Source organism: Micromonas commoda, chromosome 7 (genome assembly GCF_000090985.2).
Source record: "Micromonas commoda chromosome 7, complete sequence".
In the NCBI taxonomy this organism is placed as follows: Eukaryota; Viridiplantae; Chlorophyta; class Mamiellophyceae; order Mamiellales; family Mamiellaceae; genus Micromonas; species Micromonas commoda.
In genome coordinates, this window is record NC_013044.1 from 287,768 (window position 1) to 315,342 (window position 27,575).

At 68.7% G+C, this 27,575-nt stretch overlaps 9 protein-coding genes across 9 annotated transcripts; 4 read left to right on the top strand and 5 right to left on the bottom strand.

Moving 5' to 3' along the window:
* Window positions 1-215: 215 nt before the first annotated feature.
* Window positions 216-15,305, bottom strand: MICPUN_59850 (predicted protein; the record flags this gene model as incomplete). The annotated part of the gene is made up of 2 exons (XM_002503794.1): window positions 216-14,993; window positions 15,162-15,305. 2 exons carry the CDS (start codon window positions 15,303-15,305, stop codon window positions 216-218), a joined length of 14,922 nt encoding a protein of 4,973 aa, XP_002503840.1.
* A 487-nt stretch (window positions 15,306-15,792) lies between these two features.
* MICPUN_50887 (predicted protein) lies at window positions 15,793-16,470 on the top strand (the record flags this gene model as incomplete). Its single annotated transcript, XM_002503441.1, has 1 exon — window positions 15,793-16,470. The coding sequence occupies one exon, from the start codon at window positions 15,793-15,795 to the stop codon at window positions 16,468-16,470; it is 678 nt and encodes a 225-aa protein (XP_002503487.1).
* Window positions 16,471-16,649: 179 nt separating this feature from the next.
* On the bottom strand, window positions 16,650-17,241 carry MICPUN_59852 (predicted protein; the record flags this gene model as incomplete). The annotated part of the gene is made up of 3 exons (XM_002503795.1): window positions 16,650-16,875; window positions 17,002-17,096; window positions 17,200-17,241. 3 exons carry the CDS (start codon window positions 17,239-17,241, stop codon window positions 16,650-16,652), a joined length of 363 nt encoding a protein of 120 aa, XP_002503841.1.
* Window positions 17,242-17,523: 282 nt separating this feature from the next.
* On the top strand, window positions 17,524-18,609 carry MICPUN_101350 (predicted protein; the record flags this gene model as incomplete). The annotated part of the gene is made up of 1 exon (XM_002503442.1): window positions 17,524-18,609. The coding sequence occupies one exon, from the start codon at window positions 17,524-17,526 to the stop codon at window positions 18,607-18,609; it is 1,086 nt and encodes a 361-aa protein (XP_002503488.1).
* Window positions 18,610-18,702: 93 nt separating this feature from the next.
* On the bottom strand, window positions 18,703-20,373 carry MICPUN_101351 (predicted protein; the record flags this gene model as incomplete). Its single annotated transcript, XM_002503796.1, has 1 exon — window positions 18,703-20,373. The coding sequence occupies one exon, from the start codon at window positions 20,371-20,373 to the stop codon at window positions 18,703-18,705; it is 1,671 nt and encodes a 556-aa protein (XP_002503842.1).
* A 2,049-nt stretch (window positions 20,374-22,422) lies between these two features.
* MICPUN_67779 (predicted protein) lies at window positions 22,423-23,364 on the top strand (the record flags this gene model as incomplete). The annotated part of the gene is made up of 1 exon (XM_002503443.1): window positions 22,423-23,364. A coding segment is annotated over one exon (942 nt), but the record flags the coding sequence as incomplete, so codon positions are not given.
* Window positions 23,365-23,840: 476 nt separating this feature from the next.
* Window positions 23,841-24,500, bottom strand: MICPUN_59856 (predicted protein; the record flags this gene model as incomplete). Its single annotated transcript, XM_002503797.1, has 1 exon — window positions 23,841-24,500. One exon carries the CDS (start codon window positions 24,498-24,500, stop codon window positions 23,841-23,843), a length of 660 nt encoding a protein of 219 aa, XP_002503843.1.
* A 73-nt stretch (window positions 24,501-24,573) lies between these two features.
* MICPUN_105804 (predicted protein) lies at window positions 24,574-25,471 on the top strand. The gene is made up of 2 exons (XM_002503444.1): window positions 24,574-24,657; window positions 24,852-25,471. The coding sequence occupies exons 1-2, from the start codon at window positions 24,589-24,591 to the stop codon at window positions 25,392-25,394; spliced, it is 612 nt and encodes a 203-aa protein (XP_002503490.1). The 5' UTR covers window positions 24,574-24,588; the 3' UTR covers window positions 25,395-25,471.
* A 104-nt stretch (window positions 25,472-25,575) lies between these two features.
* Window positions 25,576-27,294, bottom strand: MICPUN_59858 (predicted protein; the record flags this gene model as incomplete). The annotated part of the gene is made up of 1 exon (XM_002503798.1): window positions 25,576-27,294. The coding sequence occupies one exon, from the start codon at window positions 27,292-27,294 to the stop codon at window positions 25,576-25,578; it is 1,719 nt and encodes a 572-aa protein (XP_002503844.1).
* Window positions 27,295-27,575: the final 281 nt, after the last annotated feature.

Consider the following 27,575-nt stretch of genomic DNA (forward strand, 5'->3'; position numbering starts at 1 on the left):
CAATGTCTTCTGCGATATAAATTACAAGGCATCGGTCGCGGGGGGCGCGCTCGGCGCAGCCTCTGCCCGTCGCCGGCCGTGTGCTCTAGCGGCGGTCTTTCCCTCGGCGCCGGCGAATTGGCGCCGATTCGTTCACCCCTCGAGAAGAAACGTCTTTCCGTTTCCTCTTATTTCTCTCAAAATCCTGTTCATCCTTGTTCTCCTATCAGAGGGAATCAGAGGCGGTCGGCGTCGGGTGCGCGAGTCGTCGCGCCGCCGGATCTTCGCCCGCCCCGCTGCCTCGGCGTCCCCGCCGTCCAATCGTTTTCCTCCTCCGCGGTGAGCTCGCGAATCCCGAGCTGACGCGTGGCGCGCGCGTCGAACGCCTCGCTCGCCGCGCCCCCCGTCGCGCCGCCGCCGACGGTGTCGCTGACTTCGACGTCGCCAACCTCCCGGATCCGAGCCTCCTTGGCCATCGCCGCCGCCCTGGCGTGCTGCTTGAGCGTGATTCCCGTCGCCTCCGCAGCCTCCATGACCACCGCGGCCGCCTCCTCGTACTTGGCGAGCCTCGCGCGGAGCGAATCCGCCTCGGCTCGAGCCCTGGCCGCCTCGCCGAACGCGCCCCGCCGCGTGTCTCGCGTGTTCGACACGACACCCGTCGATCGATCGAAGGGGGCGTTTGACGCAATCTCGGACGTGAGCGCCATCGTCTCAGCCTCCGCGCGCCACTCCGACGCGTCCGCGGCTGCGGTGTTGGGAACCACCTGGATGACCCGCGGCCATCCCACGACCGCCTGGCCGCCGACGGTGCACCACACCACGTACGCGCCCGCCCTGTGAAGCACGGCGGAGAAGACGCCTCGGCCCGAAGCCGCCATGTCGCCCACAGCTGTGGACAATTGTCGGACACCGTTGGCGTCCTCGTCGAGGACGCCGTTATCCTCCAGCCGTTCCTTGAACACGACGTCCTGGGGTCCGGAAGCCGCGACGCTGAGCGTCTGCCACCGTTTCCACGCGGTGGCGTTCCCGAACCTGTCCCTCGCCTGCATTCGAACCGAGAGCGTCTCGCCCGCGACGGCGGCGACGACTCCCGGTCCGCCCACGGCGTGCGTGTGCGTCCCGACGAGCTGCGCCACGCACGATGACGCGGACGCCTGACCGGGGAGGACGACGACGTCGAACGGAGACCCCGCGACGGCATCCCTTTTGTACCCGCTCCAGACGTGCAAAGCGTAGCGTCCCGCAACCTTCGCCTCGAATCGAATCTCGCACCCGCCGTCGCCGCTCTCCACCGTCTCCACCGCGACGGGCCCGACGCCGGTGGCTTCGACGCGAAAGGGGAGCATGTCCGGCCCAGCCTCGACGGCGTTCCCGAACTTGTCCCTGCGCACAATCTTGACGACGCCGCGGCTTCCCGCGGTGAGCTGCGCCAGCCCCGAGGCGTCGACGATACATTTGGTCACGTCCGTCGCTCCGGGTGCGCACACGCCCTCCAGCGCCAACCGACTCCCGCCGGCGCTGGCGCTGAGCACCAGCACGTACGGACCCGCCTTGTCCACCGCGTACGACGCCGCGTAGGTTCCGTCGCCCTGGTCCAGCACGCTCCCTCGCGTGGGCTCCGACCCGGGCGTCTGGACCCGCAGGGACAAACTGGCGCCCCCGGCGCAAAGCCGGTTGCCCCTCGAGTCCCTCGCCTCCACGACGAAACGCGTGCGCTCCCCCGCGACGCACCCGGTGCACCCGGGCCCTGTCACCTTACACGAGGGCAGGTGCACGTCCGCCGCGACGACGTCCACGTGGGTGGGAGATCCCACGACGGCGTCGCCGTTGATGGACGCGACGAGGACGTGGCGGCCAACCTCCGGCCAGCGAACTCGCGCGTGGAACCGGGCGCCGTCCTTGGCCAGGCGAAGCGGAACGTTCGCGGAGACGCCGCTGGGGGAGAGCATGCGCAAGCACACGGGTTCCGCGCCGGAAACCTCTCTGCCGGAGACGTCGTAGTCGAGCGCCTGGACGTGAACGATCGTCTCGGTGCCCGCGCGGGGGGGTTGGGAGTTTCCGGCGGAGTTTCCGAGGTTTCCGCGAACTCCGTTAAAGTCGTCGTCGCCGGCGTGGACGGTCCGGAGCGCCACCTGGTTCGCGGCGAGGACGCCCTGGGAGGCGACGAACTCCGCCACCGGCCTCGGGTTCTCCCCGCCGTTCACCGCGAGGTGCGCTCGCCACGTCCCCGCCCTGGGCACCGAGAACGACAAGCCGTACGTTCCGTCGCCGTAATCCACGACGTCGGCGTCGACGCTCCCCGCGGGGCCGAGCAGCCGGACCATGACCTGGTCGCCCCCTTCCAGGCACGAGTTGCCAAAGGAGTCGTGAGCGACGACCGACGCCTTGGCGCTCTCGCCGACGCGGATGCCCTCGAGGGCGTCGCCTCGGACGACGCAGCGCGTCGGGTCGGTCCTCGCGGCGACCACCTGCAGGTTCCTGGGGAATCCCGCGACGGTCCGGCCGGCGAGGGTGACGCGTAGGGTGTAGCTGCCGCTTCGCTCGGGCGAGCCGAAGAATCGGCACGAGGACCCGTCGTCGGATTCTTTCCGGAAGGTGACATCCGCGGGACCCATCGCGTCCACGCGGAGCTTGAGGTCGCCAAACTCCGCGGGGTTGTCGTACTTGTCCACCGCGGTGACGGTGACGGACGCGTCGCGCCCGGCCATGCCCACGAGCATGCCCCCGGGCCTTTCCTTCAGCCCGCTCAGCTTCACGACGCTTCGCGCCGGGTCCGCGGGGGCGGGCGTCAGCGTCAGTCGAAGCGGAGCTCCGGGGAGGTTGTTCCTCGGCATGCCCCCCCACCACTGCCTCTGCGTCTCGGTGGCAAACACGCGAAGCTCGTACTCGCCGCACTCGGTGGCTCGGAACCGCGCGATTTGCCACGTGGCGTTCGGGTCGGACTCGTCGGCGACAACCTCCGCCTCGACCATCCCGGGCCCCTCGCCATCCGCGACGATGACCAGCGGGTTCAACGCGGGGTTCGACCCGTTCGACGCGGAACCGGGCGGCTTGATCGGGTTGCCGAACATGTCGTGGCAGTTGACCCTGACCTCCAGCGGCACGCCCGCGGTCCATCGATCCAACCCAACAAACGCCGGTTCCTCCACGGTGCACGAGTTGGGATCCAACGGACCGGGGACGCAGAGGACGTAAAAGCAGTGCTCGTGACCCGCGGTTTGCAGCGAGCACTGGTACTCCCCCGCGCGCTGGAGCTCGTAGTAAAACTCGTACGTCCCGTCGCCCAAGTCCTCGCACTGCGCCTCGACCGGGAACGGGAAGCCGAGTCGTTTGCGCGTGGTCATCTTCGTCGCGCCGGACTCGCCGGCTGTGTCGTCGTCGGCGTCTGTGTCGAACTCGGCGGGCTCCAGCGCGTGCATGACGCAGGAGATGATGGCGCCGCCGCGGCCGATGCGACCGCCGCCCGGGTTGGCGGACTCGAGGCGGAACGACGCCTCGACGCCAGCGACGCACCGTTCGGCTCCGTCGCCTTCGAGGGTCGAGCTGGGCAGGTGCACGACGGCTCTCGCGGCGGCTCTCTCCCGGATCTCGTCCGAGGTGACGTGCGCGGCGGCTTTGTCGGCGATGTCGGGCGGGAGCGCAGCCATGACCTTGTCCGCGGCGTCGAGGGGCAGGGCGTCGAGCATGGATCCGGCATCCTCGGCGGGGATCCCGCCGGACGCGATGATGGCGCCGGCGCGATCGGGCGGAAGCGACGCGGTCATCGCCGCCGCCGCTTCCTTGCTCATCGCGGAGCACGCCTGCGCCGCGGCGAAGGGGTCCATCTGCGACACCATCGCCGCGAGCCTCTTGGCCACTTCTCCTCCGCCGGATTCGCCTCCGGATGCTGCTGCGGCTGCTGCGGCGGACGCCTGAACCGCCTCCATGGCCTCCGCCGCAGCCTCCGGATGCATCGCCCCGGCTGCAGCCGCCGCCGCGGCGGGCTCCATGCGAACCATCATCGCCGCGCGCTTCTCCACCGGCATCTGCTCCAGCAGCGCGGCGCCGACGGTGGGGTCGGACACGCCGCTGGCGAGATCCGCGGCAGCCTGCGGGCCCAGCTGGGACAGCGCCGCCGCCGCGAGCGAGGAATCGAGCGCGCCGAGCGCCTGCGACGCGGCGTCCGGGTCGTCCTTCGCCATCGCCGCGAGAAGAGACGCAGCCGCGCCCCTCCCAGACTTTCCCTTACCGGCGACCGCGCCCTTACCGGCGCCCGCGCCCTTACCGGCGGCGGCGCCCGATGAAGCCTTTTCGTCGTCTGAGGCGAATCCCATCGCGTCCAGCTCCTCCGCGGCGGCGGCGCAGAAACCCGCGCCGTTCGCGCCCGCCGCCTTGGCCGCCGCCGCCGCCGCCTTTGCCGCGCCGTCCGCCCCGAGCCACGACATGAGATACGCAGCCTGCTTCGCGGTCATGCGAATGATCGTCAGGCCCTGACACGTCAGCGGGAGGTCGGAGAAGAGCCTGGCGACGGCGTAGCCCGATCCCGGGACGCCTCGCTCCGTCCCCGCCATGGCCACGTCGACCATGGCGGCGATGTGCGCGGCGGCGCGATCGGCGTGTCGGTTCGTGAGCGTCGTCACCGCGTCGGCGGCGAGCCTGTGGCCGGGCTCCGTCTCCTCGAGAGCCTCGAGCAGAGGAGCGCCTGCTTTCTTCGGGGAGATGCCGACGAGAACCTCGACCAGGCGCTCCTCGGGGAGCATCTGCATAGCCGCGGCGGCGGGACCGGGGACCATGTTGTCGACGGCGAGGATCGACCACTTGGTGTCCAGGATGCGGATAATGTCGCTCGCATCCTCCGGCGTCATGGCGCTGAGCAACGCGCCGAGCTGCTCGGGGGTCATGGACTCCAGGATAGCCTTGCGCGACTCCTTGGGCATCTCGACGATGCACGCGATTGCCTCGTGCACCTCCATGCTGCACATGGCCGCGGCGGCGAGGGCGGGTTCCATAGCCTCGGCGGCGGCGGCGGCGGCGGACACCTCCATCGAAGCCATCACCGCTCCCGCCGCGGCGGGGCGCATGTCCGAGATGGCTTGCGCCGCCACCTTGGAGGACATGCCCGCCAGCGATCGAGCCGCGCGTTCCGAAGCCGCCTTGCTGGGTTTGAGGCCACCGCCGCCAAACGCGAATCGCTTATCCGCGTCGGGGTCCGCGGCTGCTGCTGCTGCTGCTGCTGCTGCTGCTGCTGCTGCTGCTGCTCCCGCGGCGGTATCTTCGTCGCCGTCGTTCGCGTCGTCGCCCTTCCCGCCCATCCCGGATTTTCCAGTTTTGGATTTTCCGGATTGTCCGGGTTTTCCGGGTTTGCCCATGGCGTCGAGCTCCTCCCCGTGCGGATCCCTCACCTCCACGAGGAACGGGCACCCGGGCAAGGTTTTCCCCGACAGCGTCACCGCCACCGAGTGCGCGCCGGGCTCGACCCAGTACACGGGCGACGCGAAACGCCGGTTACCCTTCTCGAACTTGACCGGGTTGTTAAACGCCAATCCGCTCGGCGTGTGCACCGTCACCACGACAGCCTCCCTGCCGGACATCTCGCGAATCGGGTTCGCCGGTTGGACGTACAGTGACGTGACGTCGCACAGGGACGGTTCGTCCCCGGCGACGCCGCGGACGGTGCAGTCGGCGGCGGTCAACGGCGCGAGCGTCGGGGCGAGGAAGTACCTCGACCGCGAGTCGGAGAGGCCGTTCACGTTGACGTGTACGTCGTGAATCGCCGCCTCTTCCAACACGAGCGCCACGGCGTAGGTCCCGTCGGCGTTGTCCACAACCTCAGCCTCCACTCTCCCTCCCCCGCGGCTGTCCCGGGGCTTGGCGAACACCTCCACCATGTCCCCGCCCATCGATCGCGGATTTCCGTATCGATCCGACGCTTGCAGCTGGAGCGACAGCTTTCGCCCCGTGGCGCACGCGCCGAGGGCGTCGCCGCTGAGGACGCACCTGTCGGGGTCGCACGGCCCGGCGACCACCTGCAGCACCCTGGGCCACCCCGCGGCGGAACAGTCCCCGACGAGCGCGGCGACGGAGTACGCCCCCGAGGTTTGCAGCGTCGCGGCGAATGCTCCGACGGCGTCGAGCGGGTCGAACGTCGTCTCCGCGGGTCCTCGGGCGGAGACGGCGATCCTCTCCCCGCCCGACCACCTCGTCTTGTTCCCGGACGAGTCTCGGGGTAAGACGTAGACGAGGATCCTGTCGCCCGCCATGACGGTCGCGGGCAGCGTGATGTCCCCGTCGGGCTCGCCGAGTGATTCTTCGACGAGGCCGCCGCCGGTCGGGTCGCTCGGGTCGTTGACCAGGAGCGCCATCCTCGCCACGCACGCCGACGGGAACGTCGGACCGGACGTCACCTCCGCCTGGAAGTGTCCAACCTCGACGGGGCCGCCGGGACCGGGCACGGCGAGCGCGATGACGGAGACATCGTACGACCCGGCGGCGGCGGCGCGGAGTCGCAGCTCGCACGTGCCGTCGCCGAGCTCGACAGCCTCGCAGTCGCACGGACCCGGGCCGGTCACCTCCGCGGCGAGTCGGTTCAGGACGCCGGCGTCGCGGGTCTGGTTGCCGAAGCGGTCCCGGCGCGTCACCCTGCACACGCCGGGTTCGCCGGCTGGCCAGTGGAGCGTGAGCTTGCCGGCGTCCACCCTGCACTCGGAGGGTTCCATGGGGCCCGCGAGGCACGTCACCGGCAGCGCCCTCACCGTCGGCGACTGCTTCGCGAGGATCACCGCCACCTCCATGGCGCCCGCCTTCTCCACGACGTACGAGAGCTCGTACGTTCCGTCGCCGACGTCGACGACGTCGCCGGGGGCGGGATCCTCCCCGGGGACGCGCGTCTCGATCAGGAGGGGCGCGCCGCCGCGGTGGATGCGGTTGCCGCTGTAATCTTTCGCCTCCATCTTGAACGTCGCGCGTTCGCCCGCGATGCACCGCTCGCGGCCGTCGCCGACAAAGGTGCACGACGAGAGGGACACCTCCATACCCTCGGCTCGCGCTCGGAGGGGCGTGCCCGCCACCTGCACGCCGTCGAGGAGGACGGAGACGGCGTGATCGCCGGGGTGGAGCCAGCGGATGGGAGCCGCGTAGTGCGTCATGTCCTTGGCGAGCACCACGGGCAGCGCCTCCTGGGCGCCGCTGGGATGACGGAGGCGCACGGTGACCGCCTCCAGGCCCGTCATGAGCCGGCCGCTGGATTCAAAGTTCTGCCCCGCGATGATCAGCTCGGCGGTTTGGCCGCACTCGTACACGCCCCCAGTCTCCTCCGCCGTCGGCGAAAGGCGAACGACAGCCTCCTCCGCGGTCAGGGTGCCAAAGGCGACGACGAAGGACACGCCGCCCTCCACGCAGGGCTTGCCGTTGACGCGGCACCCAAGGTTCCATCGACCGGCGACGGGGGTGATAAACTCGAGGGCGTAGGTCCCGTCGTGGTGGTCGACGACCGAGACGGCTCTCGCGGCGAAACCGCCGGGGCCCTCGAGCGCGAGCTGCACGGCGTCGTCGCCGTCGAGGCGCAGGTTACCGTACTGGTCCGCCGCCTTGAGGGTGAGCCTGCACGTGTCACCCGTGCGAAGGCCTTGCAAACCCTCCATGGATATCTTGCAGCGCGGCGCAAAGGTGGGACCGGCGACGACCTGCACGGCGCGCCAGCACACCGCCAGCGAGTCCACCATGACCCTGAGCTCAAACGTCCCGGCTCGAACCATCCGAGCGAGGTAGTCCGCCTTGACGCCGGCGGCGCCGGTGACGCTGAAGGCGATGTACTCGGGCCCGCGAGCCTCGACCCCCACGCTCTGCCCGTCGTTCCAGTGCGTCTGGTTGCCGAACCTGTCTCGCGCGATCACCTTGACGAGAATCTCGTCCCCGGCGGCGACGACCCAGGTGTCGCCCTGCTTGCCGGCGCCGACGACGGCGACGTCGCACATCGTGGGCTCCGCCACCCCGGATTCCAACGTCAGGTCGAACACGCCCCCGGGGAGCGGGAACATCGTCCTGCCGCCGAACAACCCGCCGATGCGCGTGGGCTCCATTCGCGCGAGGGAGCCGCTCTGTTTTTCTAAATTCTTCTCCCCCGGCGCGAGGGAGGACCCGAGGTTTGTCGCCGAGCCGGCCCCGCCGCGCCGGTCCCCCCCGAGGGTTTCCGACCGTTCCTCCGTGTCCACGAACGCCACCGGCTCCTCGTCGACGAACACGCCGAGCGAGTACACCCCCGCGACGGAGGCTGCGTATCGAAGCTCGCAGCTCCCGTTGCCGAGCTCGAGCGTCTCGCACGTCACGTCGCCCGGTCCGGTGCCGTGTCCCGCGAGAGACGCGAGGCCCTCCCGCCGCGGGACCCTGTTCCCGAACCTGTCCATCCGCGTCACGGTCATCGCGAGCGGCGTACCCGCGATCCACCGGTTGTGCAGGGCGCCGTCGACCCGGCACCGCGTGTAGTCCACGCGGCCCGCCTCGCACGTCGCGCGAAACGTCGTAGCCTCGGTGCCGAGAAAGAGGGAAACCTCAAAGGGACCCGCCTTCTCCACCACGTACGACGCCTCGTAGGTTCCGTCGCCGCAGTCGTGCACGCGGCCTCGAAGGGTCTCGCCGCCGACCCTCACGGCGACGCCGATGACGGCGCCGCCCTGGAACAGCCTGTTCCCCCGCGCGTCCCGAGCCTCCACGAGGATCATCGCCCGCTCGCCAGCCACGGCGCCCGCCAGCCCCGCGCCCGACAGTCGGCACATCGGCAGACTCACCTCCTGCGCGTCAACCTCGACGACCAGGGGGGAGCCGACGACGGGTTCGCCGTTGATCGTGGCGACGATCTCGTGCCGCCCAATCTCCCACCAGCGAACCGCCGCGCGGTACCGCGACCCCCGCTCGGCGAACCCCGCGGTGAGCGTGTGACTGGCGCCCGAAGGCGTCACCAGGTGCACGCTCACCGCCTCTTGCCCGCTCATGCCGCGGCCGGTGCTGTCGTACTCGAGCGCCTGCAGGTACACGTCCCGCGTCGACCCGCACGTCACCCTCTCGCCCATGCCCGGACCCGCCCTCAACACGCAGTCGTTCGCCCGCAGCGGGCCGTACGTGGCGATCACCTCCTGCGTGGACTCCTTCGCCACCCGGCCGTTGACGACAGCCTGCACGATCCACCGCCCAGCCATCGGGCACACGAACACGCACCCGTACGACCCGTCGCCGTGGTCCACGACGTCCACCGCGGACGCCCGCGAACCCGTCGGGCCCTGGAGGACCAAGTCCACCTGATCGCCGCCGCCGTGGCAGTTGTTCCCAAACTTGTCCTCCGTCTGGACCACAACCGTCGCGGGGGCGCCGCGGAGCACGCCGCTCAGCGCGTCGCCACGGATCGTCGCCCTGGACGTCTCGCACGGACCGGGGTACACGTGCAGCACCAGCGGCGAGCACGCGCAAGGTATGTCGTCCACGCACACCGCCACGGTGTACGACCCGGCTCGAGGTAAAACACCCCGGAGGCCCGCTCGGCCGCCGCGGACGTCCACGACGTCGAAGGACCGATCGACCGGGTCGTCGGCGGGACCGTGCGCGACGACGGTGGCGGATTCGCCGCTCCACGCGGTGGCGTTGCCGAACCTGTCCCTGGCGTCGACGAGCGCGGTGATCTCCTCGCCAGCCATCGCCACCGCGACGCCGAAGGCGCTCGCCGACGCTCCGGGTCCCTTGCCGGCGCCCGTGATGGTCTGCAGGAGCGCGGTGCAGCCGACGTGGGAAATTTTACCGGCGGAGAGCGTGGCGTCGATGGGCAGACCCGGGATTAGCTCGCCGGTGTCCACGCACACCACGCCAACCTTGTAAATGCCCGCGACGGTGGATTTAAACTCGAACAAGACGCCGTTCTCGTCGAGGGACGCGCGCTGCTCCACGGCGACGCCGCCGGGGCCGGACGCGCGGCCCTCAAAGGTGAAGAGCGCTCCCGACGGCCTCACCTCGTTGTTGTACCTGTCGCGCAAAATCAGCTTGAGGACGCCGGGCTCGCCGGCTCGCCACTGGTCCAGGCCGGATCGGTCGAACGTCGTCGCCGCCACCATGGGCTCGGCGGCTTCGACGAACACGGCGACGTCCCTCTGCTGCGAACCCGACTGCAGCGCCACGGCGCATTTCCCCGACACGGTGCTGACGCCCGTGACCTCGTAGACGCCGTTGCCGAGGTCCAAAACCTGGCACTGGTCCGCGCTCGCGTGGCCGGTCACCTTTCGGCTCTTGCCCGGAACACCCGGAGGGTGGATGATCGCGGTGAGGTGCGCGCCGCCGTGGTTTATACGCGTCCCGCCGCTCTCGCGCGATATAACCTTGAACGTGAACCGCTCGCCGGCGATTGCGCGAAAATTGGCGCCGCTCTCGTCGCGAAGGTCGACGTCGCAAGCCTCGAGCGCCATCGTGGCCCTGTTCGCGACCCTCTCCTTTAACGAGCGGTTCTTGGTGTGAGCGAGAACCTCTCGCGCTCGGTCGTCCGGCGTGTTCATCATGACGCCGACGGCCATGTCGGGCGGCAGCGCCTCGATCATAGCCGCCGCGCCCGCGGCGTCCAGCGACGCCATGTACGGCACCATCGCCGCGACCAACGGCGTGTCCCGGTTACCGTTAACCGCGGACGCCTCCAGCACCTGGCGCACCTCCTCGCCCGACATACCCTCGAGGCACGCCGCCGCCGCGTTGGGTTCGAGCTTGCCGAGCACCGCTGCCGCCTCGGAGGCGCTCATGGTGGACGCGCACATCGACCCCAGCGCCGTCGCGGGCTGGACTCCCTTCAACACGTCGGGCGGGCAGCACTTGAACAGGTCGGTGCGCTGCGCGTCGGAGAGTCGCACGCGACCCGTGCCGTTGTTCGCGGCGTCGACGACGAGAGACATCGCGCGCGACGCCTCCTCGGGGCTCATCGCGCCCAGCATGGCGCACGCCGCCTTGGGATTCTCCCTGCAGAGCTCGGCGAGCGCCTTGGCGTGCTCGTCGGGGGATAAACCAGCCATCAGCGCCGCGCACTCGTCGCCGGTGAAATCGCCCAAAATCGCCCCCGCGGTGCCCTCCGGACACGACTCGAGCATTCGCGCCGTCGCTTTCTTCTGCGCCGCCTTTGGCATCGCGCGGAGGAGGTTCGGCGCCGCCTTGCCCTCGTGCACCAGCGCATTGAGCGTCCCCGCGATTTGCGACGGGTCCGCGTCTTTCAGCGAATCCGCCAGCTTGGCGGGGGGAACCGACGCGAGCGCCGGCGCGAGCTGCTTCGCGCGCTCCGCCGCGGCGTCCCGCATCTTCTGCCTCTCCGCCGCCGGCAGACGCTTATCGTCCTCGTACGCCGCGCCCAGACCGTCCGTCAGACCCGCGAGTTCCTCGGCGCCCATCGCGGACAAAACTTCCCCAACGCGAGCGTCGTCCATCGCGCCGATGGCCGCCGCCGCCTCGTCCGCGCCCATCGCGCCCACCAGCCGCACGTTATCCTCCGGGGACATGGACGCGAGCGCGTTGGCGACGGCGGCCGGGGGCATCTTGTTCATCACCGCCGCCACCCCGTCGGCGGATCCCGCCTCGGCGGAGGCGGCGGCCATGGCTCGAAGCGCGGCGGCCGATTCCTCGTCTGACATCCGACCCAGGGCGGACGCGAAGACGTCAGCCTTGGCGGCGGTCTCCTCCGGGGACGTCGCGGCCATGAGCTTGGCGCCGTCCGCCGGGGCCATCGCGCCGAGCACGTCCGCCACCTTTTCCTCGGACATGGCGCCGACGGCGGCGGCGGCCGCCGCCGCGGGCATCCCCGACAGCACCTGCGCCGTCGCGGACGGGAACATCCCGTTCATCATCCTCGCCGCCGCCGCGCCGCTGTGTCCGGCGAGCGCCTCCGCGGCTTGTTCGGGCGGGAGCGACGCGAGCGCCTGCGACGACGCGTCCGGGGTCATCTTCACGAGGATGGCGTTGATATCCCCGACGCTCATGTTCTCCAGCTCGCGAATCTCGGGAAGCGCGGCGAGCGCCTCCACCGTGAACGGCGAACCGACCACCGCCTCCTGCTCGAGGGACACGGACACCGTGTGCAGACCGGGCTGGGTCCACCGGTACGTCCCAAAGTACTGCCCGCGGTCAAAGCGAAGATCCACCGCGGAGATGCCGCCCGAGGGCGTGAGGACGCGGACGCTCAGGGATTCCTTCCCGGACATGCGTCTGTTGGCTGACTCGTACGCGATGGGAAACACGCGAATCTGAGAGGAGCTCAGGGTGGTGACCCCCTCGAGGCCGTCCATGCCGAAACCGGCGAAGGTGCAATCCTGCGCCCTGCACGGCCCAAAGTTAGCCGTCACCTCCGCGACGTCCGTGCGCCCGCCGCGGCCGTTGACGATGAGCTGCAACCCCCACGCGCCCGCCTGGTCCAGCTTGAACGCGGCGCCGTACGTGCCGTCGGCGTGATCGGACACCGACGCCGCCACAACCGTCTTCCCGTCGGGCGCCAGCATGGAGAGATCCACGACGTCGCCGCCGGTGGCGCGAAGATTGCCGAACCGATCCGCCGCGTGCATCGTCAGCGACGACTGCGCGCCGCAGTCCACGCCCGCGAGCGCGTCGCCGAAGAGGACGCACCGACGCGGATCCGTCGCGCCGGGGACGATTTGGAGTATGCGGGGGTATCCCGCCAGGGGTTCGTCGCCGATCGTCGCGCGCAGGAGGTAGCTGCCCGCGGCGGTGAGCGCGCCCCGGAGCGTCGCCTCGGCTCTCGGACCCCCGCGGTCCTCAAACTCAAGCCGCTCGTCCCCGTCCACGACGGCGCACACCTTGACTTTCGTCCCGGGACCGAAGACCGTCTTGTTGCCGAATTTATCCCGCGGGGAAACCGTCAGCGTGATCTCGTCGCCCGCCACCGCCGCGAGCACGTCGGCGTCGGGCGAAGCGAGCTGCGCGCCGTACACCGACGTCACCGACGCGCTCGCCGCCGCCGCGCCGGGGTACGCGACGAGCTCGAACGGGGAACCCGGGACGGGCACCTGGTCGTCGCCGCCGACGACGGTGATGAAATATCTCCCGGCGACTTTGGCGACGGCGTACACCTCGCTTCGGCCCTCGGCGCAGTCGACGACGTGCGCGTCGACGTCCCCGGGTCCGTCGGCGACGCACCGGAGCTTCACCTGGCCCTGTCTGGACGGCGCCACGTTGCCGTAGGCGTCGCGGCGCTCGATTGTGAAGACGCCCTTGGCGCCGACTTCGAGGTCGAGGACGGCGTCGCCGAGCAGGACGCAGCCGGGGACGACCGCCGGGCCCGGTTCGCACGTGCCCTTCATCACCAGCTCCTCGCCCATGAGCACGAGCGCAACCTCGTACGGCCCGGCGGTGCGGACGACGTACGAAGCCTCGTAGGCGCCGTTGCCGTAGTCGAGAATCTGGCCCCGGGTCACGTCCTCCTCTCTCTTCTCGCCGTTAACTGGGTTACCTCCTTGGTTACCTCTCAGCGTTCGAACGATGACGGACAAGGGCGCCTCCCCGGAGACGAGTCGGTTCCCGCGCGCGTCGTGCGCCTCCACCACGAAGCTCGCGCGCTCGCCCGCGACGGCCCTGTGCGTCCCGGCGCCCTGAATCTGGCACGCGGCGAGACAAATATCCTCCGGAGCCACGTCGACGTTCATCGGCGACCTCGGCAAGTTGACCCCATCGAGGGTCACGGACAGCACGTGCGCGCCAACCTCCGGCCAGCACACCGTCGCCACCGCGCGCGTCGACCCGGGCGCCAGCTCGAGGGGCACGGACATGGACATGGCGGACGGGGAGACGACGCGGACGCTGAAGGCTTCGGCTCCGGTCATCACCCTCCCCAGCTCGGGCTCCGCCACCTCGACCACGACGTCGGTGTACGCGCCGCACACGAACGGCGGCTTCGGGGGCTTGACCGACAGGTCCCCCGCGACGAGGGGGCCGTAGGACACCACGAGCTCGTGCTCGCTCGCGGAGGCCCGGCCGTTGAACCTGAGCCGCAGCCTCCAGACGCCCTGGCTGGTGCACACAAACTCCAGCCCGTACGTGCCGTCGCCGTGGTCCCTCACCTTGACCTCGCCCTCCTCCCCGAGTGGGCCGAGCAGGAGGCCCTCCACGGCGTCGCCGCCCGTGCTGCGCGCGTTGCCAAACGCGTCGTTGGCGCGGACGTTGATCTTGCACGTCCGACCGACGATGAGGCGAAGGTGATCGATGCCGGGGACGAGGCCGTCGAACGCGCCCCCAGCCGTGGCGTCCAACAGGGGGTCCCTCGCCTTGGTCAAGCCCACGGTGTACCCGGCGTCCCGGAACACCTCGTCGTCGTACAGCACCGGCGGGGCGTATCGACCGGACTGGGGCTGGAGGGTCGCGGCGCGGGATCTCCCGCCGGTGGGGGCGATCTCCATCTCCCGGCCCATGGGCCGCGCGGGCGCGTTCTCATCTTCCCTGTCCGAGGGCTCGAGTGCGGTGCGCAGGGCGCGCATTCCCTCCTCCATCGTCCGCGCGCCTCCTCTCGGTGGCCCGTCTTCGTTTTGAGCGACACGATCTTCCTCCTCCGTCGCGTGTGGGCGATCGGACTCGGCTCGTACCCGCGCCGCCTCCCTGTGCGCGCGGTATGGCCGCGTCGCGTCCTCGTCCTCGATGGCACCCTCGACGGCACCCTCGGCGACGTCCGCGAGGTCCGCGACTGACACGTCGGACGACACGTCGGACAGCGCGACGCCCTCCGTGAGCGGCGTCGCTCGGATGGTGAAGATGAGGTGCGTCGACAGCTGTGTCGCGCCGCGCGTGAGCGGCAGCGTCCGTCGGATCGCCGCGCCGGGCCTCATGGCGAACTCCAGGAGGTCCACCGTGGCCTCCGCGTACGTCCTGCCGGCGCCCGTGCCGTCGTCGTCGATCTCCCGGAGCACGAAGAGCGCGGGCTTGGGTTCGTACGTGCCGGACTTGGGATTGACGAACATGGTGCACGCGAGCGAGAGCTGCTCCTCCCACTGCGCCTCGCCGCGCTGCGACCTCGTCGTCTGCGTTTGCGCGCGGGGGGGATGCGACGTGAGCGAGCGATCGGATCAGACGGAGGCGGGATCCGGGCGATGCGGGCGCGCGGCGGGAGGGAGGCCGCGGGATTTCAGCATTTTGGCGGGTGTTTCGCGATTGGGCACTCGCGGCGCCGGTTTGATCGGATCGCGCACCTTGGTCTGCGCGTGCTTGTTACCGCGCTTCCAGACCACCTGGAGCGCCTTGGTGCCCGGCAGGACGTTGTACGCGTTGTGGACGGTCACGTCGAACCGGTACTTGTCCGCCTTCCATCCCGCCACGCTCCTCAGCATGCCGAGCACCATCGCGGCGAACCCCGCCCACGCGCCTCTCGCCTCGGCGCCGGACGCGGGGAAGGGACGCCGCGGGGGTCGCCTTCGGGACTGTTCTCGCGCGTGCGATGCGCGCGATTGCCTATCGAGGGGTAGGCGATGTAGTTCTCGATGTGCGACGGGGAAGGCGGTTACGCACCGTGCCTCCCGCGCGCGTTGTGGCGCGGCGACGACGCCGATAAGGACCCGAAAAGAGCGCGGAGCTCCCGGAACGAAACGACGGGAGAAGAAACACACGCGGCCCCGATCTGTGGTGGGTGCGATGCGGGGCAAACGACGGGAAAATAAACCCCAAACCGGTCATTTCCTCACTCGTGCACTGTGTAACCGTACGTTTTGTGAACACCCCCGCACACCCGGGTCCCCGAGACAAAAATCTAAAAATCTCGTCCGCGGCGCTCAGCCAGTTGTTGACCGCATCTGATGGTGACATCCACGGACAGATCACCGCCGCGCAGTCATGACGCATCCCGTGAAAGACGCCGCATCGGGCCTGCTGCGCCTCACCGGCACCGTCCTGCGAGGTGCCGGTAAGATCACCGCGGGCGTCGTCGACGCGGCGCTCGTTTGCTCCGCCGTGGGCGCGCTGCGCAGGAGCAAGATGCGGGGCGTGGTGAAGGCCGCGGTCAAGTCGGCGCAGAAGGCGGTGGGCGAGATGATCGAGAACATCATGCGGGCCAAGAGCGATGGCAAAGACTGCGACTCGCTCGGTGAGGTGCTCGTCAAGTGCTTCATCGTCATTCCAGTCATGACCCCGGTGTTCGTCGTGGTGGGCAACATGGCGTTTGTGTGCGAGTTGGGCGCCGGGACGATGGCGGTGGCGGGGCCGCCCGGCTTGGTCGCCTTCGCGGGAATGAGGTACCTGCGGTCCAAGGACTCTCCCCTCGGGAGACGCGAGGTGAACAAGCTGGATAAGCTCATGACGCTGGCCAGGTTAGTCGGCATCGCGGCGCCGTGCGCGGTGTTGTTCGACGGCAAGGGGATGAACAGGCTGTTCGACGAAGTCGCCGCCGAGATCGACGAGGAGGAGAGGGAGGAGGCGAGGCGGGCGCGGGAGGAGGAGGCGCGGGAGAGGGAGTCGGAGGAGGAACGCGGGGAGTCGGGCGCGCGGGGGGAGGGAGCCGAGGCGGCGGTCTGATATTTTGATTCGACGCGTCTCGCGAGCTGCGTTTCGTGAGACGATTTTATTTGGAATTTATCATTCGTCGCCGTCGCGGGCGGGGGCACGACGAGACACGCGTCGATCGCGTCGTCGTCCCGGGCCTCGTGAACCGTGTCGGAACGTCACCTATCGACGCGTGAGGACGTCAGAACCGCTCACTTGGAGTCGTTGTAAGCCTTGAAGGCGAGCGCGCCGAGACCCGCGACAAAGGCGCCGTTGATCGCGAGCTGTTCAGGCTTGAAATCGTCCTTCTGCTTGAGCATCAAGAGCGTCGCGGCGACGTTGTTGATGACGGTGGCGCCGAGGACGGCCTTGTTGGGGGCGGACTCGTTCGACGCGAGGATCTGGGCGGTGGCCTGGCCCGCGATGGCCAGGCCGAACCTGCAGTCGGGCGAGGGAATATTCGATTGTTATTTCTCGGGTCCTTTCGGGTACGCTTGGGGGAGATCGGAAATGTGACGTTATGATGCGGTGCGGGACAAGGGACGAGAGGAGGGGAGCACGCACCAGTTCTGCCAGTTCTTGTTGGACTTGTGGCCCTCCTTGAAGTAAAAGTCGTTCGCCCACTGGGGAGCGCCGAGCATCTGGGCGGCGTAGACGCCCTGCGCGAGTTGGGTTGGGGAGGGGTCAGACGCAGATCTGACGTGTATGAGAATCGCTTTTGGACTCATCCACGTCGGTCCAAAAAGGGGGGGTCGGACTCACGTTAGCGACTCCGCAGATCTTGAGCGTGGTCTGAGCGTCCATGGTGGAGGCGTGAGATGTGTTTTTGGGAGAGAGAGGGCGGATACGCGTGTCGCGTGCGCGGTGCAGTTGTGCTCGACTCGATCGTCCCATCACCCGGCAATCGCGTTCCCATCAGCCCTCGCGTTCCGGTCGGACATTGATTCTATGTGCCGTTTCCCCTGTTCATGACTCGTCAGAAACATTGCAACCGACCTCAACGCGCAGCGCTGCGTGGATTTCTTCGGGTGCCGGGTCCACCCTACGCTTAGGACGCGTTGGACCACGCAGCGGGGGGGCGCCGCGATGGCGTGCCGGCCGGGGAAGCCGCCGGCGATCGCCCTCTCGCGCCCCGGCGTGCTCCGCGTCGCGCGCGGCGCCCTCGCGCGCGCGGGTTGGTACTTTTGGGGCGTACCCGCGGCGTGGTCTCTCGAGGCGCACGAAAGGGATTTCGCGCGTTGGGGATCGGAGGTGCTGGACGAGTCGCCCGTCACCGCGCGTGATCTCGTCGAGACGATGGACGATGACGTCTTCGGCGCGCGCTTCGACGCGTTGTACGATGCCCTGCAGGCGGCGGGCGCGGCGCGCATGAAACACGCGAAGAGAGGGGCATCGTTCGGCGACCATCTGGTCGAGGTTGCGCGTTGGCTGAGAATCTTCCGCGGTGAGGAGTGCTCACTGGTCCTCGCGGGGCTCGGGCATACGTGCTACGGCAGCGAGCTGTTCCCGGCGCCGCTCGCGTCGCTCACCGATCGCGTGGACGTGCGCCGAACCCTGGGAGCCGACACCGAGCGCCTGATGTTCCTCTACGCGACCACAAGCCAGGCGCGATGGTACCGCGAGGTGCTTCGATGCAACCGACGCGGGCTGCAACACTTCGGCGAGGACCGCGAAACGCGGCCGAACGCCGGACGGTATCGTCACGAAGCGAGCTGGCCGATCGCCGTCAACTTTTACACCGGGGAGACGTGCCGACTGCACGGGGCCGAGTGCGCGGCTCTGACGTTGATGCACGCGGCGGACATTTACAGCGTCCTGGCGCGTCCCGTCAAATCAAATCCAAACGTGCACGGGGGCGGGAGGTACGACGGGCGGAGACAGTCGGAGGCCAGGGCTCTGGTGCTGTTCATGGTGCAGGAGGCTGAGGAGATGGTGCGCGCGCTCGCGGAGTCGCCCGAGATGTCGCACAGGGCCAACACGCGCCACCACCTCATGTGCAGGGAGCTGTCGGAGCGCCTGGGTCGATGGCGAGCCGACGAGGTGAACGGGTGGCGGAGAGATTTCGGGTTCGACGACGGCGACTGGCGCCACCTGCGGAACGCGCTGGAGAGGCTGCGGGCGCGAAAGCTGGACGCGTCGTTCGTCGGGCACGCCACCGGTGCGCTGCGATGAGACCTTTTATTCGTTCGAGCGTCGAGACTTTTATTAGCCGAAAATAATTTGATAGCGTCGTTAGCCGCTCCCCGTCGATCCCCCCCGCGGTCGTCAACCGTCGATCCGGACGCCGGAGAGCTGCGTCCCCTCGCGAAGCGCGGCGAGTCTCGCCCTCTTCCGCCTGCGCCACCTCCACGCCAACCACGCGACGGCCGCCGCGACAGCCGCCGCGAGCTCCCCGACCCGGACGAGCTCCCCGCCAGCTGTGTCCCCGCCGCCCAACCCGACGACCGCGCCGCCAGCTGTGTCGCCGCCAAAACCCGCCGATCCCGGCTTCGGGTTCGGTCCGGGCCGCGCGTCCCCATTACCTACCACCGCCGCCGCCCCGTGATCCCCGTCCCCGGCCACATCGTCCGCGTCCGCCGCGTCTTCCATCCTTCGGAGCGAGATGTCGAGTCGCGCTCCCGCGTCCGCAGTCCTCGTCTGCGGATAATAACCCGGCGCGGACGCGGTCACCTCGTGCCTCCCCGGCGGCAGGAACCTCGCGTAGTACCCCGTGCGCGTCGACGGCGTGAAACGGACGCCGTCGACGCCCGCGACGGCGAGGACGGCGCCACGCACGGGTTCGCCGGTGAGAGAATCCGTCACTTTTCCCGTCGTCGATGTGGTCGCCACCGCCGTCGCGTACGCGATCATCGCCGGGGCGTGCTCGGTCCACAGCCGTACCAGCGACGACTCGTCCGGCCACTTGCGCTCGTTCACCTCCACCGTGACGTCCATGGTCTGGGTCTTGAGATAGTGCCAGTCCTGCATCCCGCCCCACAGCGGGTACCACCGCGCGCCGTTAGTGATCCCCTCGGGGAATTCCTCGTTGGCGGCGGTGGCCATCGTCGGATGCGCGCGCGCGTAAACCTTCGCCAGGCGCCTGAACGCGGCGTCGTCCGGGGACTTGGAGTATCCAGCCTTCCTGTTGCTCCCGCTGATGGCGTCGTACGGGTAGTTGGCCACGAGCGCGCCCTCGTGAAAGTTCAGCGCCGCGGTGGCGTTGACGCCCTCGCTGAATCGCATCATCGCCGCCGTCTCCGGTTGCCGAGCGTCGAACCTTGCCGGCAACCCGGGTTCGTTGAACTGATCGGGGAAATCGCGGTTCAGGTCCACGGATGCGGCGTTGTTCCTGCGCTTGGCGCTGAAGCCGTCGGGGTTCATCGTCGGCACGAGGAACACCCTCGCGCGTCTCGCGACGACGGCGGCTTCGTCGAGCAATTTCGCGGATGCCTCGTCCAACGGATCCTTGTCGAGCCCTCCCTCGCCCTCGCCGGTGCCGTCGCCCCCCGCCGATCGCTGCCGCCGCTCGTGCGCGATGCACAGGAGCCTGGCGAATCGTATGATGAGCTCGCGTCCCACGGGCTCGTCGCCGTGCATGTTGCCGACGAGCATGATCCCGGGTTTGGTCTGCTCGACGCCCGGCTGGGTGGACACCTCCATGGCGCGCATCTCCACGCCCCTCACGCTCGTGCCGATCGTGGTCAACTTCGAAATCCCGGCGCACGGCCCGGCGTGCAAGGCGTCCATCGCGTTCGCTAGCTCTTCGTTGGACCGGTACCTCCACTCGCTCCACGATCCCTTCGCGTCGCCCCCCGTCGCCTTCGCGCTCTCGTCGTCGGCGAGACGGCGGTGCGTCACGGGCGCGAGCGAGCCGCGCGACGTGGCGTCGACGCGCGCGGCGAGGACCAGAACGCACCACAGCGCCGCCCAGACGCCACGAACACCCATGAACACCATCTCCCCCCCCCTATCTCTCCTCGTCTCTGCGCCACCTTCTCTCGGATAGTCGGAGCGAGGCGCTTCGGGGTGCCAAAACCGTCAGGGCGTCAGTTAGGTCATTATAGGTTATGGGACTGGTCATCGAGGAAAATTTTAACTCGTCGATTCTCGAGTTAATCGTCCAAATCCACCGCCGTCGGATCCATCGGAGGTTCACGAACAGGCAAACGGGGGAACAACGTTTGAGCGTCGGAATAATCCGCGACCGTTTGCGAAAAGCCGTGACACAAAAAACGGAAGACCTCACGCGCGGCGCCCGCTACTGCGCACGACGCACGCACGGGGAGGCGCCGACGAACGCGCGGGACCGAGCGGCGTCTAGCTGAGCTCGAAATCCTCTCGTCGCGCGAGCGAACCCCCGCGAGGTTGATTCCCGCGTCGACCCCGGCCGACGCCCGGTCGATGGCCCCGCCCTTCTCGCCCCACCTGACCGCCGGCATCGGAGGCTCGGTCGCCGCGACGCCCGGGATGTACGGGAACAAGGAGAACGCCGTGCCGCCCGCGTCCGGGGCGAAGGAGCACGTCACCTTCGCGCCGACCCCCGCGGGCGACATCAAGACCGGCGCGGAGAGCGTCCAGCAGGTGCGCCGCGCGTCCGCGCCCCGCGCGTCCCACGCACCCGCGAGGGGTACCCGCACGATGCGAGGAGAGGAACGCAATCTCGCTCGCATCTCGCCTCGCCCCTTCGCCGCTCCCGTCATCCGCCGTATCGACGCTGACCCGAACCCGCTCAACCCGATATCGCAGCGACTGGAGCGCATGCGGGAGCGCGTCGCCAACCTCAAGACCCCGATGCGCGCCACAGCCGGCGGGTCGGGCGACGACGCGAACACCGCCACCTTACCCCGCGGCGTCACCTTCGCGCCCGGCGTCGGGGGCACCCCGCTCGTGGGAACCGGCTACGCCATGACCCCCGGCAACTCCGTCGCCGCGAGGATCACGCACAAGACCCCGGCGCCGATGCCCCAGGGAGGAACCGGCGGGAACAAGCGCAGGGCGTCCGTGGAGTCGCTGCTCTCCGAGTACCTCCGATCCTCCGGCGTCACCCCTCCTCACTCGCGCTCCGAACGCGCCGCTCGCGTCGACTCGCTCAGGGAGAACGCCAACAGCGCTCAGCACTGGTGCGAGTTCCTCGAGGCGGAGGAGATGGCGCTCGGCGAGGAGACCAAGGGCGTGGGCGCCCCCGCGGGGAGGAACGGCGTCTCCCTCTTTCGATTGTACGAGCACGCCACCAGGACGCTTCCCCAGGTGAGCCGCAATGCGCCGTTTGAGACGCAGGGCTATTACCTTCGCCTCTACCTGGGACTCGCCAGACAGCAGATGGTGTCCAACATGGACGACGCGAGGGATACGTTCAAGTACCTCAAGTCCGAGGGGTTCTGGCAGAGGCACGGCATGTACTGGACCGAGTGGGCGGCGTTTGGCCACCAGTACAAGGGCGAGGAGAAGGCGCTGAAGATCCTCGCCAAGGGACTGAACGCCGACCCGGAGCCGAGGTGCATCGTGGAGGAGATGAAGGAGGCCATCGAGCAGGGGCGGTACGGCGTGCCCGTCGCCCACGAGCGCGTGCACCCGAACCCACGTGCCGAACCTAAACCGCCAACCGCCGTTCAGCCAGACCGAGAGCGCGACGCCACCGAAGCTCGCGAACGGTTCCAACGGGAGATTGCAGAGCGCCAGCTTCGATACCAATCAGCGCCGGGTTTCGCGGCGTCGGCCATCGTCGACGACGCCACCGTCGCCGTGCCCTCGGTGCCGAACGGCGAGACGCGACAGGCGCACGCGGGTCAAGGGCGGCTGGCGGGGACCCAGCCGGCGGCGGAGGAGGAGGAGGCGACGGTTGCGGTTGCGTACACGCCAAACACGGCGGCGGCGGTGGCGCGGGTCAAGGCGGCCGCCGCGAGCGCCCAGCCGCAGCCCCAGCCGATGACGGAACCGGCGTCGTCCGCGGCGGTCGCCGCGAACCCGCTCCCCGCGGCTGCGCCCGACGCCGCCGCCGCCGCGGCTAAGGTGGCGGAGGAGAAGAAGAAATCCCGACCGAGGGTTCGCGAAAATTCCGAGATGGTCGTCGTCCGCGGCGTCAAGTACCTGAAGCTCGAGTGCGTCGGCCAGGGCGGCACGTGCAAGGTGTACAAGGTGCTCTGCCCCAAGCGCAAGACGTACGCGCTCAAGCGCATCCGTCTGCAGGGCCGCGAGAAGGAGACCATCGCGGGGTTCATGGATGAGATTCGATTGCTCCAATCGCTGCGCGGGAAGGATAACATCATCCAGCTCGTCGACGCCGAGGTTTGCAAGACGGAGGGTCTCATCTACGTCGTCCTCGAGTACGGCGAGATCGACCTCGCGCGTTTGCTGTCCAAGCGCGAGAAGCAGGCGAGGGCCAAGGGTAAGGGGGGCGCGAACGGCCAGAGCAACGCCGGGATGATCGACGATAACTTCCTTCGGCTCTACTTTGAGCAGATGGTGGAAGCCGTCGGCACCATCCACGAGCTCAAGATCGTCCACTCGGATCTCAAACCCGCGAACTTCCTGTTCGTCGAGGGCGCACTCAAGCTGATCGACTTTGGAATCGCGAAGCAGGACACCAGCAAGACGGACACCACGAACATCGTGCGCGACCACCAGGTGGGAACCGTAAACTACATGTCCCCGGAGGCGATTCTCAACGGGCAGCCGAGCGCGCTGGGCGGGCCGCTTAAAGTCGGCCGGGCCTCCGACATCTGGTCGCTGGGGTGCATCCTCTACCAGATGGTCTACGGCCAGACGCCGTTCGCGAGGATCACCGGAATGATTCCCAAGCTGCACGCCATCACCGATCCGAAGCACGAGATTCCGATGCCGCCGGTGGCTAACCCGCACCTCACGGCGCTCATCAGCGCGTGCCTGGAGCGACATCCGCACCGACGCATCACCATCGCGGAAATTCTCAAGCACCCGTTCCTGCGCCCGGCGGCGGCGGCGACGCCCGCGAGCAAGGGCAGCGGCGGCGCGGAGGAACCGGCGTCCCCGGCGCAGAGCGGACTGAGCGCGCAGCAGCTGCAGGGGCTCCTGGAGCAGATTCAGAAGCACGGCGCAAACGTAGACGTCGGCGCGGTGACGCAGGAGGTGTTTAGGCAGATTGCGACGGGGGAGAGCAACGTGAGCATCTCGCCGCTGCTGCGCAAGCACGCCAAGGGGGGTGGAGAGAAGAAGGGAGAGGAGGGAAGGGGGAACGTCGGGGCGGAGAGCGTGGCGGCCGGGGTTGGGGCGATTGATCTCAACGCCGCGCAATGATTGGAATTTGTTTTTCGACAGGGGCGTTTGGGGGGGGGGGGGGAACACGACGTAGTAGGACGACACGATGACGTCCCCTCGCGAACGGAGAGGACGTTTTCAATTCAAACGCCAGTTACCAACACGACGCGCCTCGGTGTACACCTCGAAACTCACGACGCGTCGAGGGGCCTGAACACCATCACCCGCGTGAAGTACTCCTTGCTGCTGATCTTCTCACCCGCGGATCCGTCCGGCATCCTCGGCGTGAACGACCTGTCCACCACCATCTCGTTCCCGTCCTTACTCAGCGTCCGCTGCGTCGTCTCCCATCCCAGCGGCGTGGCGCTCTCGGTCAGGTGCACCGGTCCGAGGTGCGGAATCTCGTTGTACGTCGTGTTGCGGTACACCACGCCGGGCTCGGCGCCGAAGAGTTCGCTCGATCCCTTGAACTCCTCCTCCCACTCGCCGATGGGGTAGACGAGCGATCGGACCCCGCGTCCGGTTCCCGGGTCCGTCAGCACCAGAAACTCGCCCTCCTCCGCGCCGGTCTCGCGCCACTCCTGCTCGTACGGCGCCGCCGCGCGCTCGGCCGCCTTGGCGACGTCGAGGCCGTGCGACGCGAGGTACGCCTCCGCGTTGACGCTGCGCGATCCGTCGCGGGTCCATCGCCCCACGAACGACGCGTCGGTCGACGTCGCAGATGCCATGACGACGATGTCGCGACGATGGCGTGTGGCGTTGGGACGAGCCGCGCGGGAACGGGTCGGGACGAGCGCGACGACACGCGCGGCGAGGCTCATCTCCCCCCTCCAAAAAGTGGTCCAGACCATCGCGCGGATATCACTGTTCCCTTTCTGTTATCCAATCGGCGCCCGATCGTGGCTGGCGCCACACCTCGAGCCACGCAGCACGAACACCATGTCCGCTTTCACCCTCTCCGCCTCCCACGCCGTCGCCAAGACCGCCGGTCTCCGCGCCAAGACCCAGGTGCGAACCCCCCGAACCCTCGGGCGATGCCCCGAGACCCCGACCCGCCCCGCCCAGGATCGATCGCCCGAAGAAGAATGCCGAAACGACGCGGTTCCCCTTGTTACTCCGATCGAGGAGGGCCCGACGAATCGCGCCCCCACTGAGGCTGACCGACATCCCGAATTCCGCTCGAATCCCTGATGCCACACCAGGCCGGATCCGCCGTCCGCCGCGCCGTGACCACCAAGGCTGCCGTCAAGGTTGGCGACAAGGCGCCGGACTTCGCCCTCATGGGTGAGGGCTTCGAGGTCACCAAGCTCTCTGATCTCAAGGGCAGCAAGGTTGTCCTCGCCTTCTTCCCCGCCGCCTTCTCCGGCGACGCCGACGGCGGATGCCAGTGCCAGCTCCAGGCCCTCCAGTCCATCGCCAAGACTGACGGCGTCAAGGTCCTCGGCATTTGCAAGGACCAGCCCTTCGCCATGGGCGCCTGGAAGCAGGTCCAGGGCATCGACTGCCTCTCCGACTGGTCCCTGAAGACCTGCGAGGCGTACGTGGGCACCCTCGACTTTGGCGAGTTCCTCGACGGCCTCGACGTGTCCACCGACTTCAAGGGGTACATGGCGTCCAGGCGCGGCTGCGTGGTGCTCGACGAGGACCAGAAGGTGATCTACTCGTGGAACGGCATGCCCGACCAGCTCCCGGACACCACCGAGATCCAGGCCGCGCTCGGCATCGGCAAGACCGACTTCGCGTGAGCGTCGGGAGCGCCCCGAGCGTCCGCTCGAGACGACGAAGGTTATGTTTTTAAATGAGCAAGTGAGTGATGCAAGGGATGAGACGTCGTCGTCGTTCGATGCACTTCGCTTCTTTCATGACAACGGGAGTACACACAAAACAAGCCGGGGAAAACAAAACATCCCCGGAATCGAATCCGCCTCAATCCGCCTTTCGCTTCCGCCGAACGCGGCCAACCTCCCTCCACAGCCACCACAACGCGAGCGACGTCCCCGCGGGTCCCGCCAGCGCCACCCCGACCAGCATCACCGGCAACCTCCACGTCTGCGCCGCCGTCAACGAAGACTCGCCCCGACACTCCGCACGCGATCGGCTCACCGACGCGCCCCGAGCGCCGTACTCGGCCCACTCGCCCTCGAGCGCGGAGAACGGCACCGTCTTCGACAGCTTGACGCCCCCGTCGACGCCGCGGATGCGAAGCGAGACGGTCGGCTCCCGAGCGGCGGCGCGCGGCGCGCGTCCGACCCTCGACGACGAGGAGGAGGAGGAGGAGGAGGAGGACACGTCGTCGCGAAGAAAGTCGCGCTCAGACGCGGGCGATCGGTTGGCGGGAGGGGACGCGTCGACGGCGGCGTCGAACGCGTCGTCATCGACACCCCCCTCGGCACCCCCCTCGGCATCCCCGTCCCAGTCGACGCCGAAGTCGACGACCACCTCGCCGAAGTTGTACCCGACGTATCGACGCCGGCGAAGGTTACCCACGTCGGGGAAGAGCCACGGCGGCAGGTACTCCATCCCCCACGTCGAGTGCCTCGCCAGCCGTCTCAGGAACTTCGTCGGGAGCTCCTCCAGCACCCCGTGCGTCATGCCGCTGCTGGTAATCTCGACGAGCTCGGACGGCAGGTCGCACCCCGCGGGTGACCCGCCAATCTCCGAGTGATGGACGTCTCCGGAGAGGACGACGGCTCGCGTCCGAACGTTAGCCGCGGCGACGAGGTCGAACAGCCGGCGACGCTCCGCCGGGTAGTCGTTCCACGACTCGATGTCCATGCCGATCCCCATCTTCGCGAGCAGCTCCTGGGTGTGCGCGTGGACCTGCACGGAGCTTCCCACGATCGTCACGTCCACCGGGTCGCAGTCGGTGTTTTCGTTCATCTCCGCGCCGTCAAACACCACGCAGCCGCCCCGCGGTTCCGAGCTCGGACGTCCCTCGTCGTCGCCGTCGTAGTAGTCCTCGGCACCCTCGGCACCCCCCTCGGCACCCTCGGCACCCGTCCTCCTCCCGAGCATCAGCCGCTCGAACCACTCCCACTGCTCGTCGCCGAGCAACGTCCCGTCTTTTGCGCTCGCGTGAAACCTCGCGTCGAGTAAGATGAGCCGGGCGCTGCCCGTTTGGGACGCGCCCAAGCCCCTGAACGTGTACGCCTCGTACACCCCCGCGCGTGTTCGGCGCGGGGACCCAAGTGGTTCGCCGAGGAAATCCAGGAATAAGCGCTGCGCGAATTCCTTCTCCCTCCACTCCGCTCCCGCGTTGTTGAAGCCGTAGTCGTGGTCGTCCCACGTTCCGAGGATGCGCGTCTCGGCTCGTAGGGCGGCGTACTCGGGGTGCTCGTTCTGCGTCGCGTAGGCGTCGCGGTGAAAGGCGCGGCCTCCGTAGCGCCGGACGTTATCGACCTTGCCGTCGGCGTAGATGGCGTCGCCGAGCCACACCCAAGCGTCCGCGGAGAGGGAACGGACCGCGGGCCACAGGTCCTGCGCGCGGTCGTGGCGGTTGCACGAGCCGAAGGCGATGCGCAAGTCGCCGCGGTAGTGCTCGTCCGCGGCGGTTTCTCGCGCGCTGTCGTGGCCTGTGACGTCCCACAAGTCCCCGCGCGAGTACGCGACGAACGCGGCGAGCGCCAGGAGCCGGATGACGCCCATCTCCGCGACGTGGCCGACAGTTATTCTGTTTGCTCCGTCTCAAGATGCGCAAGATACCAAGATGCGTTCGTAAAGGGTATCCAAAGGGTATCCAAAGGGTATCGCGGGGTATCCGGGAGGCTTTCGCGCCCGCCGTCGCTCGCGATGCACTCGCGACGACCGCGGGTGGGAGCTTCGCGCCAGCCTTCGCGCCCGACTCCTCCCCGGGCCGCGGCGCGCGCGGGTGTGCGAAGAAACAACTCGTCAGCGCCCGCCTGTCCACCTCCCCAAGCTCCGTGGCG

Excerpts from the sequence above, each read along its gene's own strand:
- MICPUN_105804 (XM_002503444.1), top strand. The coding sequence starts at position 24,589 with ATGTCCGCTTTCACCCTCTCCGCCTCCCACGCCGTCGCCAAGACCGCC. Across the intron at positions 24,658-24,851 it reads GTCTCCGCGCCAAGACCCAG|GCCGGATCCGCCGTCCGCCG; the intron begins GTGCGAACCCCC and ends ATGCCACACCAG.